Source organism: Haliotis rufescens, unplaced genomic scaffold (assembly GCF_023055435.1).
Source record: "Haliotis rufescens isolate VD_foot unplaced genomic scaffold, xgHalRufe1.0.p SCAF_25, whole genome shotgun sequence".
Taxonomy (NCBI): domain Eukaryota; kingdom Metazoa; phylum Mollusca; class Gastropoda; order Lepetellida; family Haliotidae; genus Haliotis; species Haliotis rufescens.
In genome coordinates this window covers 3,807,301-3,825,038 of record NW_025963946.1, presented here as the reverse complement: position 1 = coordinate 3,825,038, position 17,738 = coordinate 3,807,301, and the positions used below count along the sequence as shown (strand labels likewise).

The 17,738-nt window shown below is 41.4% G+C and overlaps 1 protein-coding gene across 1 annotated transcript; it reads left to right on the top strand.

The window, feature by feature from the left end:
- Positions 1 to 4,654: 4,654 nt before the first annotated feature.
- Positions 4,655 to 10,306, top strand: LOC124122943. Its single transcript, XM_046486147.2, has 3 exons — positions 4,655 to 5,118; positions 6,250 to 6,343; positions 9,388 to 10,306. The coding sequence occupies exons 1-3, from the start codon at positions 4,762 to 4,764 to the stop codon at positions 9,783 to 9,785; spliced, it is 849 nt and encodes a 282-aa protein (XP_046342103.1). The 5' UTR covers positions 4,655 to 4,761; the 3' UTR covers positions 9,786 to 10,306.
- The last annotated feature ends 7,432 nt before the right edge of the window (positions 10,307 to 17,738 follow it).

The window sequence follows — 17,738 nt, the reverse complement described above, 5'->3', positions numbered from 1 at the left end:
TAATCCTATCTATCTCAATGGCTTCGTCATTATATTGCTATCTTTGTACATAAATCCTATCTATCTCAATGGCTTCGTCATTATATTATCTTTGTACATTAATCCTATCTATCTCAATGGCTTCGTCATTATATTATTATCAATGTACATAAATCCTATCTCATTGGCTTCGTCATTATATTATCTATGTACATAAATCCTATCTATCTCAATGGCTTCGTCATTATATTATTATCAATGTACATAAATCCTATCTCAATGGCTTCGTCATTATATTATCTTTGTACATTAATCCTATCTCAATGGCTTCGTCATTATATTATCTTTGTACATTAATCCTATCTATCTCAATGGCTTCGTCATTATATTATCTTTGTACATAAATCCTATCTCAATGGCTTCGTCATTATATTATCTTTGTACATAAATCCTATCTCAATGGCTTCGTCATTATATTATCTTTGTACATTAATCCTATCTATCTCAATGGCTTCGTCATTATATTATCTTTGTACATAAATCCTATCTCAATGGCTTCGTCATTATATTATCTTTGTACATAAATCCTATCTCAATGGCTTCGTCATTATATTATCTTTGTACATTAATCCTATCTATCTCAATGGCTTCGTCATTATATTATTATCAATGTACATAAATCCTATCTCAATGGCTTCGTCATTATATTATCTTTGTACATAAATCCTATCTATCTCAATGGCTTCGTCATTATATTATTATCAATGTACATAAATCCTATCTCAATGGCTTCGTCATTATATTATCTTTGTACATTAATCCTATCTCAATGGCTTCGTCATTATATTATCTTTGTACATAAATCCTATCTATCTCAATGGCTTCGTCATTATATTATCTATGTACATAAATCCTATCTATCTCAATGGCTTCGTCATTATATTATTATCAATGTACATAAATCCTATCTCAATGGCTTCGTCATTATATTATCTTTGTACATTAATCCTATCTCAATGGCTTCGTCATTATATTATCTTTGTACATTAATCCTATCTATCTCAATGGCTTCGTCATTATATTATCTTTGTACATAAATCCTATCTCAATGGCTTCGTCATTATATTATCTTTGTACATAAATCCTATCTCAATGGCTTCGTCATTATATTATCTTTGTACATTAATCCTATCTATCTCAATGGCTTCGTCATTATATTATCTTTGTACATAAATCCTATCTCAATGGCTTCGTCATTATATTATCTTTGTACATTAATCCTATCTATCTCAATGGCTTCGTCATTATATTATCTTTGTACATAAATCCTATCTCATTGGCTTTGTCATTATATTGTTATATATGTACATTAATCCTATCTATCTCAATGGCTTCGTCATTATATTATCTTTGTACATAAATCCTATCTCATTGGCTTTGTCATTATATTGTTATATATGTACATTTATCCTATCTATCTCAATCGCTTCGTCATTATATTATTGTCTTTGTACATTAATCCTATCTATCTCAATGGCTTCGTCATTATATTGTTATATATGTACATTAATCCTATCTATCTCAATCGCTTCGTCATTATATTATTATCTTTGTACATTAATCCTATCTATCTCATTGGCTTCGTCATTATATTGTTATATATGTACATTAATCCTATCTATCTCAATCGCTTCGTCATTATATTATTGTCTTTGTACATTAATCCTATCTATCTCAATGGCTTCGTCATTATATTGTTATATATGTACATTAATCCTATCTATCTCAATCGCTTCGTCATTATATCGTTATCTTTGTACATTCATCCCACCTAGTGTTTTGTAAACATGATATAATTTATTTACACTATGCGCTTACTCAACATTCACCCGATGATGGTTTTGGTTTGGTTTGTTGTTTTACGCCGCACTCAGCAATATTCCAGCTATATGACGGCGGTCTGTAAATAAACGAGTCTGGACAATCCAGTGATTGATATCATGAGCATCGGTCCACGCAATTGGGATACGATGACATGCTTCAACTAAGTCAGCGAGCCTGACCACCCGATCCCGTTAGTCGCCTCTCACGACAAGCAAAGTCGCCTATTACGGCAAGCATGGGTTGCTGAAGACCTATTCTACCCCGGAATCTTCACGCGTACACCCGATGATTGAGCAAGAAGTAATATAATAAAAAGAATAAAAGAAGTTGCTATCCATTTGTAGTGTCATGTACTAGTATTTATATTCATTAGACTATGGCTGTTGGGGTATCTTAGTGGTTCAGACGTTCGCTTGTCACGACTAAACTCCGGTTCAATTCCCCCAGGGCACCATGCTTGAAGCCCATTTCATGTGTCCGCCGTCGTGATATTGCTGCAGAATTGCTGCTTAAAACTACACTCACTCCTCACATTAGAATGGGAACAATATTGTAGTTGAGGTGAAAAGGTCGCGTTCAAGATCATTGGACGTAGATAGGGTCGTAGATAGGGTTGTGTGCATGCGTGTGTGCGTGCGTGCGTGCGTGCGTGCGTGTGTGTGGTGAGTGATTGCGTGGGTGAGTTCGTGCGTATGTCTGGGTTCGTGTGAGAGAGTTTGTGTGTGCGCGTGTGAGTGAGTGAGAGGATGCGTGTTTGTGTGTGTGTGTGTGTCTGTGTCTGTGTGAGCGAGAGATGCGAGCGAGTTGTGTGTGCGCGTGTGAGTTGGTGAGGGCATGGGTGCGTGTTTGTGTGTGTGTGTGTGTGCGGTTGCTTGCGTGTTTATGTGTGAGTGAGTACGTGCGTGCGTGTTTGAAATAGTTCTGACTCATGCCGTTTCTGTAGTGCTAGCCCACTGAGATGCAATGGTTTAACATGGATATCAGACACAGTATACTGACTCCGAGCCGGCCAGTCCTTGTTTTAGCCCTTTAATCTCAAGCGCCAGACAGGGTAACAACAAGTACCATCTTTTAAAGTATTTTGCTATGACGCGGCGGACGCTCTACCACTAGACCACGGAGGCGGTCACTATCCACCAAAGTGAACAATTTTGGCTCGCTGTAGACATTCACTCTTAGAACTTGCAATTTGTACTCTAGTGCGTGATGTGTGTGAGGACAGCGTCAGTGCTGTTGATAGAGACTTGTCCTCCCAGATTCTGCTCATATATGAATTGAAAAGTAATGTCTCTGTAACAATTCTATGTTAATGTTTTTCTTACATTTGTGGCGACTAACGGGATCGGGTGGTCAGGCTCGCTGACTTGGTTGATGCATGTCATCGATCCGAATTCCGTGGATCGATGCTCATGATGTCAATCACTGGATTGTCTGGTCCAGACTCGATTATTTACAGACCGCCGTCATATTGCTGGAATATTGCTGAGTGCGGCGTTAAACAATAAACCAACCAAATCTTACATTTGTCCTGTCCACCACGTTTTCACTATTCACCTTTCACTGTTGGATCAAATGTATGCTGTAGATGTGCTGTGTGAAGCCCATTTCTGGTGTTCCCCGCCATTGATGGAATATTGCTGAAAGTGGCGTAAAACATACTCACTCGCTCATTCACTCTGATTCCTGCCTCTCGACATTGGATCTGACTACACACATGCCGACAACGACAATTTGCATCGTAGCTTGTGTAAAGACAGTACAACACTCGACTTCCCAAGCTGCGATACAAACAATCATATATTTACATAACAGCACTCAGTTTCAAAGTCGCGCTGATTTTCTTATTTGCTATGGATTTACGCCCCACACACAGATTACAACGTTACCTAATGTTGGGACGCCCAGTCGTCTTAGGTTGCACGCCCAAAACCTATGATTGTGGGTTCGAATCCCGGTTCGCCCCGAGTATGTTTCTAGGTTTGTCAGCACCATGCCCGTGCTCGTGGGTTTCACCAAAGTGGTGAACGTTCTGAGACCTGCATCACTTCGGGCTTTCCTCCCACATTAAGCTGATACGCCGCGATTTAACTGGAATACTGTTAAAGCGGCGTTAAACCCAACTCACTCAGTCAATCACTCAGTAGGAAAGTGTGAGAGTACTGGTATGCCACATCCCTACCCCCCTAACCCCCCCCCCCCACACACACACCCACACACCCACCCACCCCCCCCCCGCCGCTGTCAGCGGGAAACTATTTTCACTCAATACTTCTTCAACTCACTCACTCACTAATGTTGGGAAATTATTCTTTTCAACACGTGGTAAAATCGTATTCAGTGCCAAAGATTTTACTACAAACTGTACACAGTTGGCGTTAGAACGACACCTTTAATGTGTTATGTACTCTTTGTAACACGCACACTGAGCAAATATGTGAATTCGCATTTTACATGAACTGCAAACCCAGTTAACAAAGCACACATTCTGTGTTCATGCTTTATGTGTCAACGGAAATACACATAATATGGTGAGGGTTGTAACATCGAAAACGAAACTAGACAAAATACTGCTACTTTTCGACGTTATATAATGACAGCTTTGTCGATATTATGTATTTCGGCTTTTCAAGCCGAAAAAGCCTATAATAGGCTTTTCAAGTCTTCAGTAGAGAGATGATTTTTGTCAGAACTGACGATCGTTATACTTCAATCCTTGAGAGTATTGTATAAATCGATCATGACGCTAGAGCGAAAATAGAATACACGGTTTTTCCACTGAATTCTCGAGGAATTCAACTCGAGACGAAAGGCGAGTTGTGTTGCATACTTCAATACCTTAAGCTAGGGAGTGGTAGATTTTAAAACTGGCAAGAAATCAGATTCAATGTTTCAGTCACAATGTCTGCAGCATACAGCATCATAGACAAAGAAGACGGCGTCGTTATAGAGAAGCACCGTTTGTCATGTGAACAAACAACTGCCTGTCTCATAGTGACTCTTTCAATTTGTGTGAATCTGACATTAGGAGTCACTATATTGTTGAGCATTAACCTGGGATATGGTACAGAACTAGCATCCAGGACATCACCATCTCGACAAATGATTGACAGGTACTCTGTATGCACAGAGTGTCATTACTTTGGACACGCAGAGAAACATACACGACACGGAAGACTTGTCAAGAGAGTGGAGACTAACGATGGACAGATTTGCTGCCTTCACCAAGCTGAGAGCCTATGGAGGCTTCTGAACCTGGTAGGTGCCTGTGGTATAATATAATATGTGACATATCAGTAAAGGCGCTGTCGTGTCACTAGGGTTCTAACCCACTATTGGATTGTTTGTTCGGGACTCGATCGTATACAGGCCACCGCGGTATGGCAGGTGTAGTGCTGTGTGACGTTAGGTGACAGAATCAAACTTACATTTTTATGCAAATTGTGTGAGTTTGCTACCGTTAGAGCAGGACTTGCGTACCCTTTTCGCAAACACTTGCGATGATCAATGATTTTCAGTGATCCATTCATAAAAATTATCACTGGTTTGCCTTTTACCCAAATGGAATCTGTTTCGGTAGACGTTTTATATATTAGGGGTAATAGGAGCTGTAGTATAAAGAGGACAACGTTGAGATTGATCGAAAGGTTTGTTGTCAGTGTAAAAATATGTGACATACGAGGGCTGGTGGAAAAAGTTCAAGTCGAAAAGTGTGATAAGAGGCATTGTCATGAAATAGTAGAACTCCAGCAGTCAGCATTCCTCGCCGCTTTTCTGGGGATAATCTCAGGCGATGACGCTAATCACAACAGTAGGCACTGACTCCTGACTTTCCAAGTAATCAACAAGGATCACACCCTTTGCATACAGTGGCCAAACCTTCCTTCACAGATCTTGAAGTGTCAGTTCTTTTTCCCTTAAGATCAGAATTTAGAACCTTTGGCCCCCAACAAGCAGATATCTTATTCATAATAATGATGATAATCTTCATCGATGGAAGTTGGGGGACGTCACGATCTAAGGTCATCATCAATGCATGTTCTTAAACAGCCTTAAACATAGCTGCCAACGTTTAACGGTGGAATAGTTTGGGCACTTATCGCTATAAACTTGAGACATGCGGTCATGCATTTCTTGGAGAAATGCTCGGTATTCGTTCTTAGTCGGCTCTTACGACAAGCAAAGTCGCCTTTACAGCAAGCATGGGTTGCTGAAGAACTATTCTACCCCGGATCTTCACGGGTCTCCACGCAATTGGGATACGCTGACATGCATATACCAAGTCAGCGAGTCTGACCACCATGTATGATGACTATTAATCACGCGTATGGAATATGTATGTATCGATATTCAATAAAACAAGACCAACTTCTGAAACGATATTTCCAGATACATATGGAGTCCTTGATGCAGCAACCGACGTCCCCCGGGCAAGTGTCGTTCCCGCCGCCGTCGGCGCACCTGTATCTTGACACACTACAAGGTAATGCATGAATAGCTTCCGTCCGAACCAGCCACATTCAGCTATTTGTAATATGCAACACATTGGGGGCGGGGGTTAACCCTGCGTTCAATTAAGAAATGAGTTTCATATGAATTTTCATACTGGAGTATAAACTCTTTAACCGTGCAAGTTAAAGTCATGTCCATTCCGGAGCTTGACAACCAACACCATATAAAATTAATTTCTTAAACAAATTCGTACTTTGAAGTTAAAGCGATACACATTTTACGGTGACGCTCATTTTGGGCGATTTACGTTACCGGATACATTAGAATGCAATTTCCCTATTACGGGAATATTCGCCACACTTACGCAAGACAAAGTAGTTCCAATTCCATAAATAAAAAAAGACACATCATTGTTAATAGACGAGAGTTTCTTTTAGTAATTTTACATCAGAAATGACTTCCTTTTTTCACCCGAGCTTCACCTCAATGAAATTACCAAAAATGTTGACGTTGATCTCACAACCGGGGATCGACTTTTTTGCGGGTTTTTTCGAAGGGACATTCGCTGAGTCAGGGATCGTACATACATACATGTGACATGTAAGTAATGAGAAACATTTTGATAATATACGTTTTGTTATTTGTTTTTATGGTTTCCATTGTAACCAAGGGCAATAGTCAGAAATGCCGATAAATACCGTTGTCATTTTGCATGATATTGCGTGATATTGCGTCAGTCATGGGATCACGAAGGACAGAAACTTTGACAATTTCTGTAGAATTTACCAAATCATTGTTATGTATTGATTCGTAATTTCCTAATATATATACTCAACAACAAAAGTTCCTGTGACACCAATGTATTAGTGTATTTTTCAAACAAGTAAAGTTTTCAATATTGTAGTACATGTATGGAATCAAGTCACAAAAACGCAACTGCTACAGAAAAGCATGCATTCCATGCAAAAGTTGCCTTTTATGCAAGCCCCATGCATTTCACTACCCAAGAATGGGTATATAAACTTGTTCGTTAACGGGATTCCATATGCATTGATTGGCATCGTGCTGATAACAACCACTCAGAAGAACAACAAAATTACGCAATTATTCAACATTACGAAATGCCACGCCTGTCCACAAATGGGCGTCTGCGAGCCATTGGTATGCTTGAAGCAGGATTGCGTCAACGTGATGTTGCAAGACAATTAAAGTATAAAGAAACACCATTTGGTGTTTATGGCAACATTGGCAACAGACGAATGCAGTCAGAGACCATCCTCGGAGTGGCAGGCCATGCGTAACCAATAATCGACAAGACAACTGGATTCGAACAACACACCTACGAAATCGATTCCAGCCAGCAACAGTGACTGCAAGAAGCATCCCAGGCCTTCGACGAATATCTTCACAAACTGTACGTCGCCGCCTCAGATGTGTAGGGATTGTCGCCAGAAGACCCGCCAGACGTCCCATTTTGACAGGAAACCACCGTCAGTGGTGCAGACAGCGTCTACGCTGGACGGCCATGCAGTGGGGACAAGTTCTATTCACTGACCAGTCTCGTTTTCACCTCAGCCACGGCGATGGACGGATTCGAGTGTACCGACGTCGAGGTGAACGTTACGTCAATCAATGTGTCATGGAAGAAGATCGGTTCGTGAGCGGCAGCGTTATGGTACGGGGTGGGATTACAGCAAGACAGAGGACCCGTTTGAAAGCGGTAGAGGAAAATCTCAATGGACAGCGCTACCGTGGCGAGATCATCGGCCCTGTTGTTCTACCTTTTATGCGTCGTCATGGCCCAGGCATTACCTTTCAACATGACAACGCCCGGCCTCATATTGCTCGACTTGTTCAGGAATCTCTTCAACAAAACAACGTGAATGTCATCCCCTGGCCGGCTCACCCCCCCCCCCCCCCCCCACACACACACACACACACCCACCCCACCCCCACCCCCACCCCCCATCTCTCACCAATCGAGCACATGTGGGGTGAGATGGACAGGCTCCTTCGACGTCAACCACGTGTTCCACAGACACTCCAGGAACTTCGAAACATGCTCCAGCAGATATCCCACAGGACTTTGTGCGAAGCCTGGTCCATTCCATGAGACGACGATGTGTTGCTTGCGTCGCAACCAGAGGTGGACACACACGCTATTGATTTGTAAATGGACATCTTGGCATGTTCATGTTTTTGTCACAGGAACTTTTGTTGTTCATTATATATAAATTATAAACGGGCCATGTGTCTAGCAAATAAACACATCACCTTAAACTTCAAATACGCATTGGGCTTTGTTTCAAGGTTCAAATACCTCGATTGACTGTGACAGGGTAAAGAGAAAGGCCGTGTGTGTACAAACCATAGGTTTTGTAGTAGTTTCGCTTCCCGTTGAAGTGTTTTTCAGTTGTATCACGACTTGACGGCTTGAAGTGGGAGTGAAGCCCGACGTATTGCACGTCCTGCCGGTTTACACTTAGGCGAAACCCACGAACACGGGTATGGTCCTGACATAGTGAATTTTGGAACTCAAACTTTCAAGCATAGATCCTTAGGGACGCTACTGTCCACAGCGAAATTGCATCGTTCTTTGACGACAGCTGATCTTTGGACTTTTGTGTTTTATCTATCTATCTATCTATCTATCTATCTATCTATCTATCTATCTATCTATCTATCTGACGACAGCTCATCTTTGGACTTTTGTATTTGATCTATCTATCTATCTATCTATCTATCTATCTTCCTATCTATCTATCTAACTATCTGTATCTTTGACGACAGCTCATCTTTAGACTTTTGTATTTTATCTATCTATCTATCTATCTATCTATCTATCTATCTATCTATCTATCTACCTGTTTGACGACAGCTCATCTTTGGACTATTGTATTTTATCTATCTCCCTGTCTGTCTGTATGTCTGTTTGACGACAGCTCATCTTTGGACTTTTGTATTCTATCTATCTGTCTGTCTGTCTGTCTGTCTGTCTGTATAAATATAAACAGCAAAGCCCTTTAACTTATCAGGAAGATATCGGATCATAATCAGAAGCCTCTACCCTTTCAGAATCTGACTACAAATGGAGCGAAGAGTTCGGATATGGGGCTGCCCACGTGACAGGGGGAATCAAGATGGCGTCGGGACGATTACAAATATCACATCCTGGTTACTATAACATCTACTCCTTCATCACGCTGAAGACGAGATCGGAACTAACCAGGAACCTGAGAGTGAAACATTCAGTTAGAAGAATCAGCAAGCATCCAGAACCACATACTGATATTGTGTTACAAAGAAGTGCTTCCATGTCCAGAATTAGTGAAACATTCATCAACAGTTATCTAGATGGTGTGATTAAACTCAATGCAAAAGACGAAATATATGTTGACGTTTCAAATGTAAGTTCTATTTATAAGTATGCACCTTCTAATGTATTTGGTCTACATCTTGTAAGATATATATGATATAGTCATAGGGATTAGTTTCATATATATATATATATATATATATCCAAATCTCTATATGCGAGCTTTAATTTCACAACATGATTGAAATCTTGATCACCAAAATGTAATTGTAAATCAATGTATGCCGTTTGTCAAATTCGCTGTGTGTGCCATACCATATGTTACAATGTCCTGTCACGCCCACCCACTCCCGAATATCGGTAATAACACGTCCCTGCGTATTGTGTAGGCAGAAATTACGTTTCAAGGTTTAACACTTGTAATGAAATGATATAATTTTCTGGGGACAGCTGCACAAAAAGTATATAATAAAAAGGATATTCCATGTGTCGAGTAAAATATCATGTTTCTCTCATCGACTGACGAGGGAGATCATTACTTTTATTACAGGGGGCACGGTGGCCCAGTCGTCTAAGGAGCCGCGATTCGCTGTGCAGAGTTGCGTCCCCTGGACACGCCAGAAACCTATGGTTGTGGGTTCGAATCCTGGTTCACCACGATTATGTTTCTAGGTTTGTCAGCACCATACCCGTGCTCGTGGGTTTCATCGAAGTGGTAAACGTCTGAGACCTGCATCACTTCGGGCTTTCCTTCCACATTAAGCCGTGATATAACTGGAATAATGTTAAAAGCGGCGTTAAACCCAACTCACTACTTTTATTACATAAATTTGATAGGTTGTAATTATGATATTTGCATTTTGTTTTCCTTCATTTGCTGTAGCATTGGACAGATACATTCTTGTTCCTCGACGTCTTGTTTTGGAAATTCTTCGATGCGCGATAGACGTTGTTTTCACAAGTCTTTTCCTTTGTAAGCGTGTATATATTACAGTCAATTTGTAAACTGTGATTCTCATTATGACTGAAAAATCTGTCCATTTCTTTAACAGATTGACTCAAATTGATTAAGACGACCAAAGGGGCCTAAAAACATCAAAATAGATTATTATGTATGATTAGAAGCCAAACAATGTCAAAAATGTACTTTTCATCGTAACATTTTCAGTCTCTTGGTGATGATTTTAAACATATAAATGTTTGAAATTCGTTGTCATAATAATATGGACATGGACATATTTTTGTAAAATAACTGAATATTCAGGCGTTTAATGAATTTCCTAAGTGAACAGTTTGCACATTTTGACTGTAAAAATGTAAACACGATAAATAAAGCAATGTTCAGGAGAAATATTTACTTTGTGTCAAAATAGTGTAAAGGAAAATCGCACAATTACCAAGCAAGTGACTTATCAAAACTTCGTCACCATTACCGATGCTACCTACAAAGATACCTACATTTCCTTTTTATTTCCAAAACTGTATTTCATTATGTTGATCGATGTGACCATACGCTCTTATACTATCAATAAAAGTGACAAATGCGCTTACGAATTGCGCAGCACAGGTTGCGAACTAGTCTAGTTAACTGCTATATCATCCGGGTACTCACGGGAAAAAACAATAACAAAGGCAACAACCAGTCCCAGGGAATTGCTTTAGATCAGTGCCCCTTTAATGCAAAAATATGTGTGTGAAAAATCTTCAGACCCAATTTCACCTCACCCCAAGCACGCTTTCATGAACCATATGAAACGGACGTAAAATATACCTTGTTGGCATACATGTATAGAAGGTGAGGTGAAATTGGGTTTAACGTCGCGTCCAAGATTATCGCACTTATAACTACGTGCATGACCGTGTGTGTCTTTGTGTGACTGCTTGTACTAGTCCGGACTGATGCCGTTTTAAAGTGCTAGCCCACTGAGATACCATGCCGCAGTTTAACATGAATACCCCACTCAGACACAGTATACTGACTCCGAGCCGACCAGTCCTTGTTTTAGACCCTTAATGCCGAGCGCCAGACAGGGTAACAACAAGTACCATCTTTTAACGTCTTTTGGTATGACACGGCCGGGGATCGAACCCCGAACCTTCCGCTCTCCGGGTGGACGCTCTACCACTAGACCACGGAGGCGGTCACATGTATAGAAAAAGAGATTCTTAAAAACATTGTGGTTTATCAGCGCCTGTGTGGGTTATGTATTGGAGAGAACACGCTTACGAGGTTTTGGTAGACAGAGCATACCCTTGGGAGAGGGAAAAACCAAGGGGGCAAGGCCCCCGCGGTTTTTCCCGACCCCAAGGGCATGCTTTGTCTACCAAAACCGAGGGAAAGTGTTTTTCCATGCTTATAAACCGTCTAAATTGATTAAATGTTATAACGAGCATCTATAAATGAGGCGCTTCATTATAACGCTTTCATGAAGACGTGATATCATAACTTGCACGTGAAATTCGCTGACTTGGATGTGTCAACAACAAAACACAACTAAAATACTTACTTTAAATAGAAAGTGAAATCTTCGGTTTCTAAATGTTTGTGTTGCAATATTCCACTTCTTTTAAACTTAATAAAACGAAAATTCGCAAATTTTTTGAAGGTGTTTTTTGCTTTACAAGATTTTCGATTTTAAACAATCCAACTGTTACATAGAGGTAGTTGCATTGTGACGTAACGGCTAGCAGTTACTGCACGTGCAAATTGTGCAGCATTGATTAGCACTTGTTTAAAAGCACGTGTTTTGAAACCTCGCTGTCCTTTCACCAGTGATGTCGCTTTTAAATGTCCACTCGGAACTGTACACATGTCATTCAATTTTAATTGAATTAAAATTTTGAATTGCTACTTGTTCTCATTTTTCAGTTACTTGGTTAAACCTGGGATTTGAGGTTTACATTCAAAGTGAAACCTCCCGAACGAAAACAAAACCTCATAATAGGTTTTACTTTGAAAGTAATACCTCTTAATAGGTTTTACTTTGAAAGTAAAACCTCACAAACCTCCCGAAACCTCCCGAAACCTTTCGAAACCTCCCGAACGAAAACAAAACCTCATAATAGGTTTTACTTTGAAAGTAATACCTCTTAATAGGTTTTACTTTGAAAGTAAAACCTCACAATAGGTTTTAATGCCTTTAGAAAGAACTCTCTTACTTAATAGAGATCCCAATGAATAGGTTTATAAAAAGGCTCCAAGGTGTATACTGGGGTGGACCATGCTTGTCCCGAGTCCTATGGCAGTGGGGGGCACGGGTGGCCCAGTCGGCCAAGGCGCCGCGATTCGCTGTGCCGAGTTGCGTCCCTTGGGTACGCCAGAAACCTATGATTGTGGGTTCGAATCCCGGTTCGCCCCGATTATGTTTCTAGGTTTGTCAGCACCATACCCGTGCTCGTGGGTTTCACCGAAGTGGTAAACGTCTGGGACCTGCATCACTTCGGGCTTTCCTCCCACATTAAGCTGACACGCCGTGATATAACTGGAATACTGTTAAAAGCGGCGTTAAACTCACTCACTCACTCACTATGGCAGTGAGTGAGTTGGGTTTTAACGCCGCTTTGAACAGTATTCCAGTTTCCAGGGCACGGGTTTGTTGCAGAGAACTACCTCAGTAAGTCAGTCACAGTAACAGCGCGTCGAAATACCTTTACCTGAAGTACGGGACGTCAAAATGAGCAAAAACGATAAAAGTAACGGGAGGGATTTCCGAACATGTTCGTAAACTTGTGGCGATTACAAATGTCATCATTAATTAATTGGTTAATCGTTGAAAGGTGATGATTCAGATAAAATAGATGCTGAGGTTAATGTATAGATTGCTCTGGACTTGTCAGTCTTGACACGGATCGAGTCCACAGTTTGGGTATGCATTTCTTCGTTAATTTGTTCACTAGGATGGGTCGTAGCGAGGAAATTCTTCAACGGGGTTTCAGACAAACTCTCTGACTTATCCCGGTGTATACTGACACGCTGAGTTCAATATTAAAGGGTCCAAATGATCAGAAACAACGTATATGCTTCTGTGTTTATTCGGTTTTCCCCGGGAATGTGGACGCAGTCCGTCAGTGTCACATTTCAAGACCATGGTCTTGTGACAAAATGTGTCGTTTATACACTTATGAACGTCAGCTTCGCGGACATGTGACCGACCTCTCGTCCAATGGAAAAGCAATATATCGCGTAAATTTCACATTAAAACATATTTTATGCTGCCCACAATGTGCAAACGCAGCATTACAAAAGGAAAACTTATTTATCAAAACTGGGCCAAACGTGTGATAACAAGTTCTTTACCTTTCTGTGAACAGATTAAGTATGCTTATGGTGTACATTTTTGTAGAGAAGAATTGAACAGACATTAGTTGTAATTTGTACAATTGTAATATCTATTGTGGATGTTTCAGGATTATATCATAAACGAAAAAGACAAACTTAGTTAAATGTAAGTTACAGTAGAGAACATGGGATAAAATGTTTGTTTACTTCACTGAAATATTTTACCATACCCACTGATCTGACTCAGTCTTACTTTCACATCACCGTCAGAGATTCAATCCCGGTTCGCCCCGATTATGTTTCTAGGTTTGTCAGCACCATACCCGTGCTCGTGGGTTCCACCGAAGTGCTAAACGTCTGTGACCTGCATCACTTCGGGCTTTCCTCCCAAATTAAGCTGACACTGCAGTGATATAACTGTAATACTGTTTAAAGCGGCGTTAAACCCAACTCACTCACTCACGCAGAGGTTCAGAAAATGGTATACTGTTCACAGATGAGTCCAGGTTTTATCTGGACAGTTCTGGTGGTCGTGCAAGGGCCTGCCGGTGTCCAGGAGAACGTTTCAGCGAAGCTTGTGCAAATTTTGGGGTGGACGTGTAATGTTTGTTTGTTGTTTAGCGTCACAATCCAGTCTGGACCATACAATCCAGTGATTGACATAACGTATACAGGACTACTAAATTGGGATAAGATGACTGCATCAACTAAGTCAGTGAGCCTGACCATTCGATCTCGTTAGTCGTCTCCTACGACAAGCATAGTAGCCTTCTATGACAATCATGGGTTGCTGAAGACCTATTCTATCCCGGATTTTCACGGGTTTGATTATATATATATATAGTCTGTAAATAATCGAGTCTGGACCAGACAATCTAGTGATTAATATCATGAGCATCGATCCACGCAATTGGGATCGATGACATGCTTCAACAAAGTCAGCGAGCCTGGCCACCCGATCCCGTTAGTCGCCTTTTACCACAAGCATAGTCGCCTTTTACGGCAAGCATGGGTTGCTGAAGACCTATTCTACCCCGGAATCTCCCCGGGTCTGATTATATATGTATATACATGTATAACAAACTTCTGGAATAAAGAATTCCATAACTGTTCGAATGATCAATCACACCTAAATGACCAGTATATTGTTTCCCAAGAAGCCAGGGGACAATTGTGTCGATGACTACATGTGTATTAAACCTACGTGCAACATATACCGTTGTCCCATGTTGCATTTCTAGAGGAGGGACATATCCGTTGGACGGCAACACTCGGTTGATGAAACACGGTCTTCAATGGTGTACAATCTACATCTTTTGTTGTCACCGCCTCCATGGTCTTGTGGTGGAGCGTCCGCCAGGATTGAGGAATGACTGGGGTTTGGTCTCCGGCCGCCTCATCCCAAAAGACGATAAAGGATGGTACTTCTTTATTGTCTTTTGTTGTCACCGCCTCCATGGTCTTGTGGTGGAGCGTCCGCCAGGATTGAGGAATGACTGGGGTTTGGTCCCCGGCCGCCTCATCCCAAAAGACGATAAAGGATTGTACTTCTTTATTGTCTTTTGTTGTCACCGCCTCCATGGTCTTGTGGTGGAGCGTCCGCCAGGAGTGAGGAATGACTGGGGTTCGATCCCGGGCTGCATCATCCCAGAAGACATTAAAAGATCGTACTTGTTGTTACTAACCAGGCGCTCAGCAATGAGGGAGTCAGTATACTGAGAATATGTGCAATAACCTTGGACGCCACGTTAAAACCCATTTCACCACATCAGTTTTGTGGGGATGCCGTTTTGTTGTAATTCACTACTATTCCGATGTCATTTTAATGTGACTTCACGATGTCCCGGTTTCGAAGGAGGAGCAGAAATCTAACTACTTCAAGACATTCCTTGAAACCGATAAAAAAATGTTGCACTTTAAAGCCCCATTGAAAGGAAACATCAGAAAGAATTATAATGTTTTTGAACTGATGCTCACTCATATAAATTTATCTATTAAGCCCATGTTTATTGAATTTATTAATAGTGTTTTTTAGAGCGAGTGTACGTTAAACAAGCATTTTCTGGAAGATATTATTGTTGATACAATCCCTTTGAATGCGCATCAATAAAAAACACTATTATGAAAAAAGTAATGCCATTTCAACAAAATGCAGCAATGTATTAAAGTAAAATGTCATATACTGAACCGCAAAAGAAACGTAAACCCAAGTAACATTGCATGAAAAGATATCTAGGTAATTTTTGTCAAAGTTTCTTCAATGTAACATTACCTTGTCCGGAATAATGAAATTTGATGATAACAAAGGAAAGCAGAGGACAATAAAACCAATAGCCCAAACGCATCACGGCAACCGGCCGTGGTCACCCAATGCACGTGAGTTCCGTGAAAATTGAAATGCACATGCGTTCCCCCATTTCTTGCCCTATAAAAATCAACCCAGATCGGAAAACATCAATTCGTTATTGAATTGCTACCACTTGCCACGATTGACAAGAAATCGGCGACATCAAGCCTTTGGACGATTGCCAGCTGGACAAACCGCCCGGCAAGTAGCCAATGCATTTCAAGTCCACGTAAGGACCATATACAGGCTCCAGCAACGGTACCAGACCACCATCATTCAAGATGACCGACGACGTAGTGGAAGACCAAGGGTCACCACCAGACGTCAGGATCGTCGGATTGCGCGACAGCATCTTCAAGATCGCTTTGTTACTGCTGCAGAAACTGCTCGAAAGACCATGGGGACACCCCACGACACATTAGTGCGGACAACGTGCGTCGACGATTGACAAGCAGACACCACCACTGTCACAGGCCACACGGAGCACCCATTCTGACACCACGTCATCGCCGGGACCGTCTTCCGTGGGCAACACAGCACCAGCATTGGCGTCCCCAGCAGTGGAGAAAAACCTCTTCTCAGACGAGAGCCGTTACTGTATCTCAACAGCAGATGGCAGAGACAGAGTATGTGGACGCCGTGGGGAATGTTATTCGGAGCTTGTGTTGTTGAGAGAGACTCGTGGGGTGGTCCGAGCATCATGGTGTGGGGTGGAATTGATCTTGCACAGAGGTTCGGCCCTGTGGTCTTCCAGAACATCGGTCCAGGGAGAGGCAATGATGTCACAGCAGCTCGATACATTGATCAACTTTTGAGACCACTCGCCACACCTCATTTGGCACGTCACCGCAATCACGAGTTTCAACATGATAACGCCCATGCCCACACTGCGAGAGCAACAAGAGACTTCCTCCAGCAGAATGGCATAAGAACCATGCAGTGGCCTGACCTCAGTCCCGAGTTAAATCCCATTGAGCACCCGTGGGACGAGATTCAAAGACGGCTGGATGACGTCCGACCAAGGCCGATAACTGCAGCTGAACTGCGTCAGGCGTTCCTCAGAGTGTGGGCTCAAGTGCCTATGGCCTTCATCAACTGCCTTATCCAGTCCATGTATTGACGTTGCACGGCAGTCATCAATGCACATGGCGGCCACACGAGATACTGACTTGTGATGCCATTTTCTAAGAGACTAGTCTTGTGTTTCCCTTTAAGAACATTGACACTTTTATTTTAACCTTGATGATCAGTTTTGCCAAGTTTCATCTTTTTAATATGTCTCAAGGTATGTTTACAGTGTTTGGACAAATAAGGTTTCTCATATATCCACCCATGGTAACGTTTCTTGTGCGGTTCAGTATACAACAAACCTATAAAACACACTGATTCATTCACACAAAGTTTCAACTATGAGCTTAATACACCTTACTTCCGAGTAAACCTTTTCAAAGTAAGATGCTTTCTTAAAAAAATAATATGTCCTA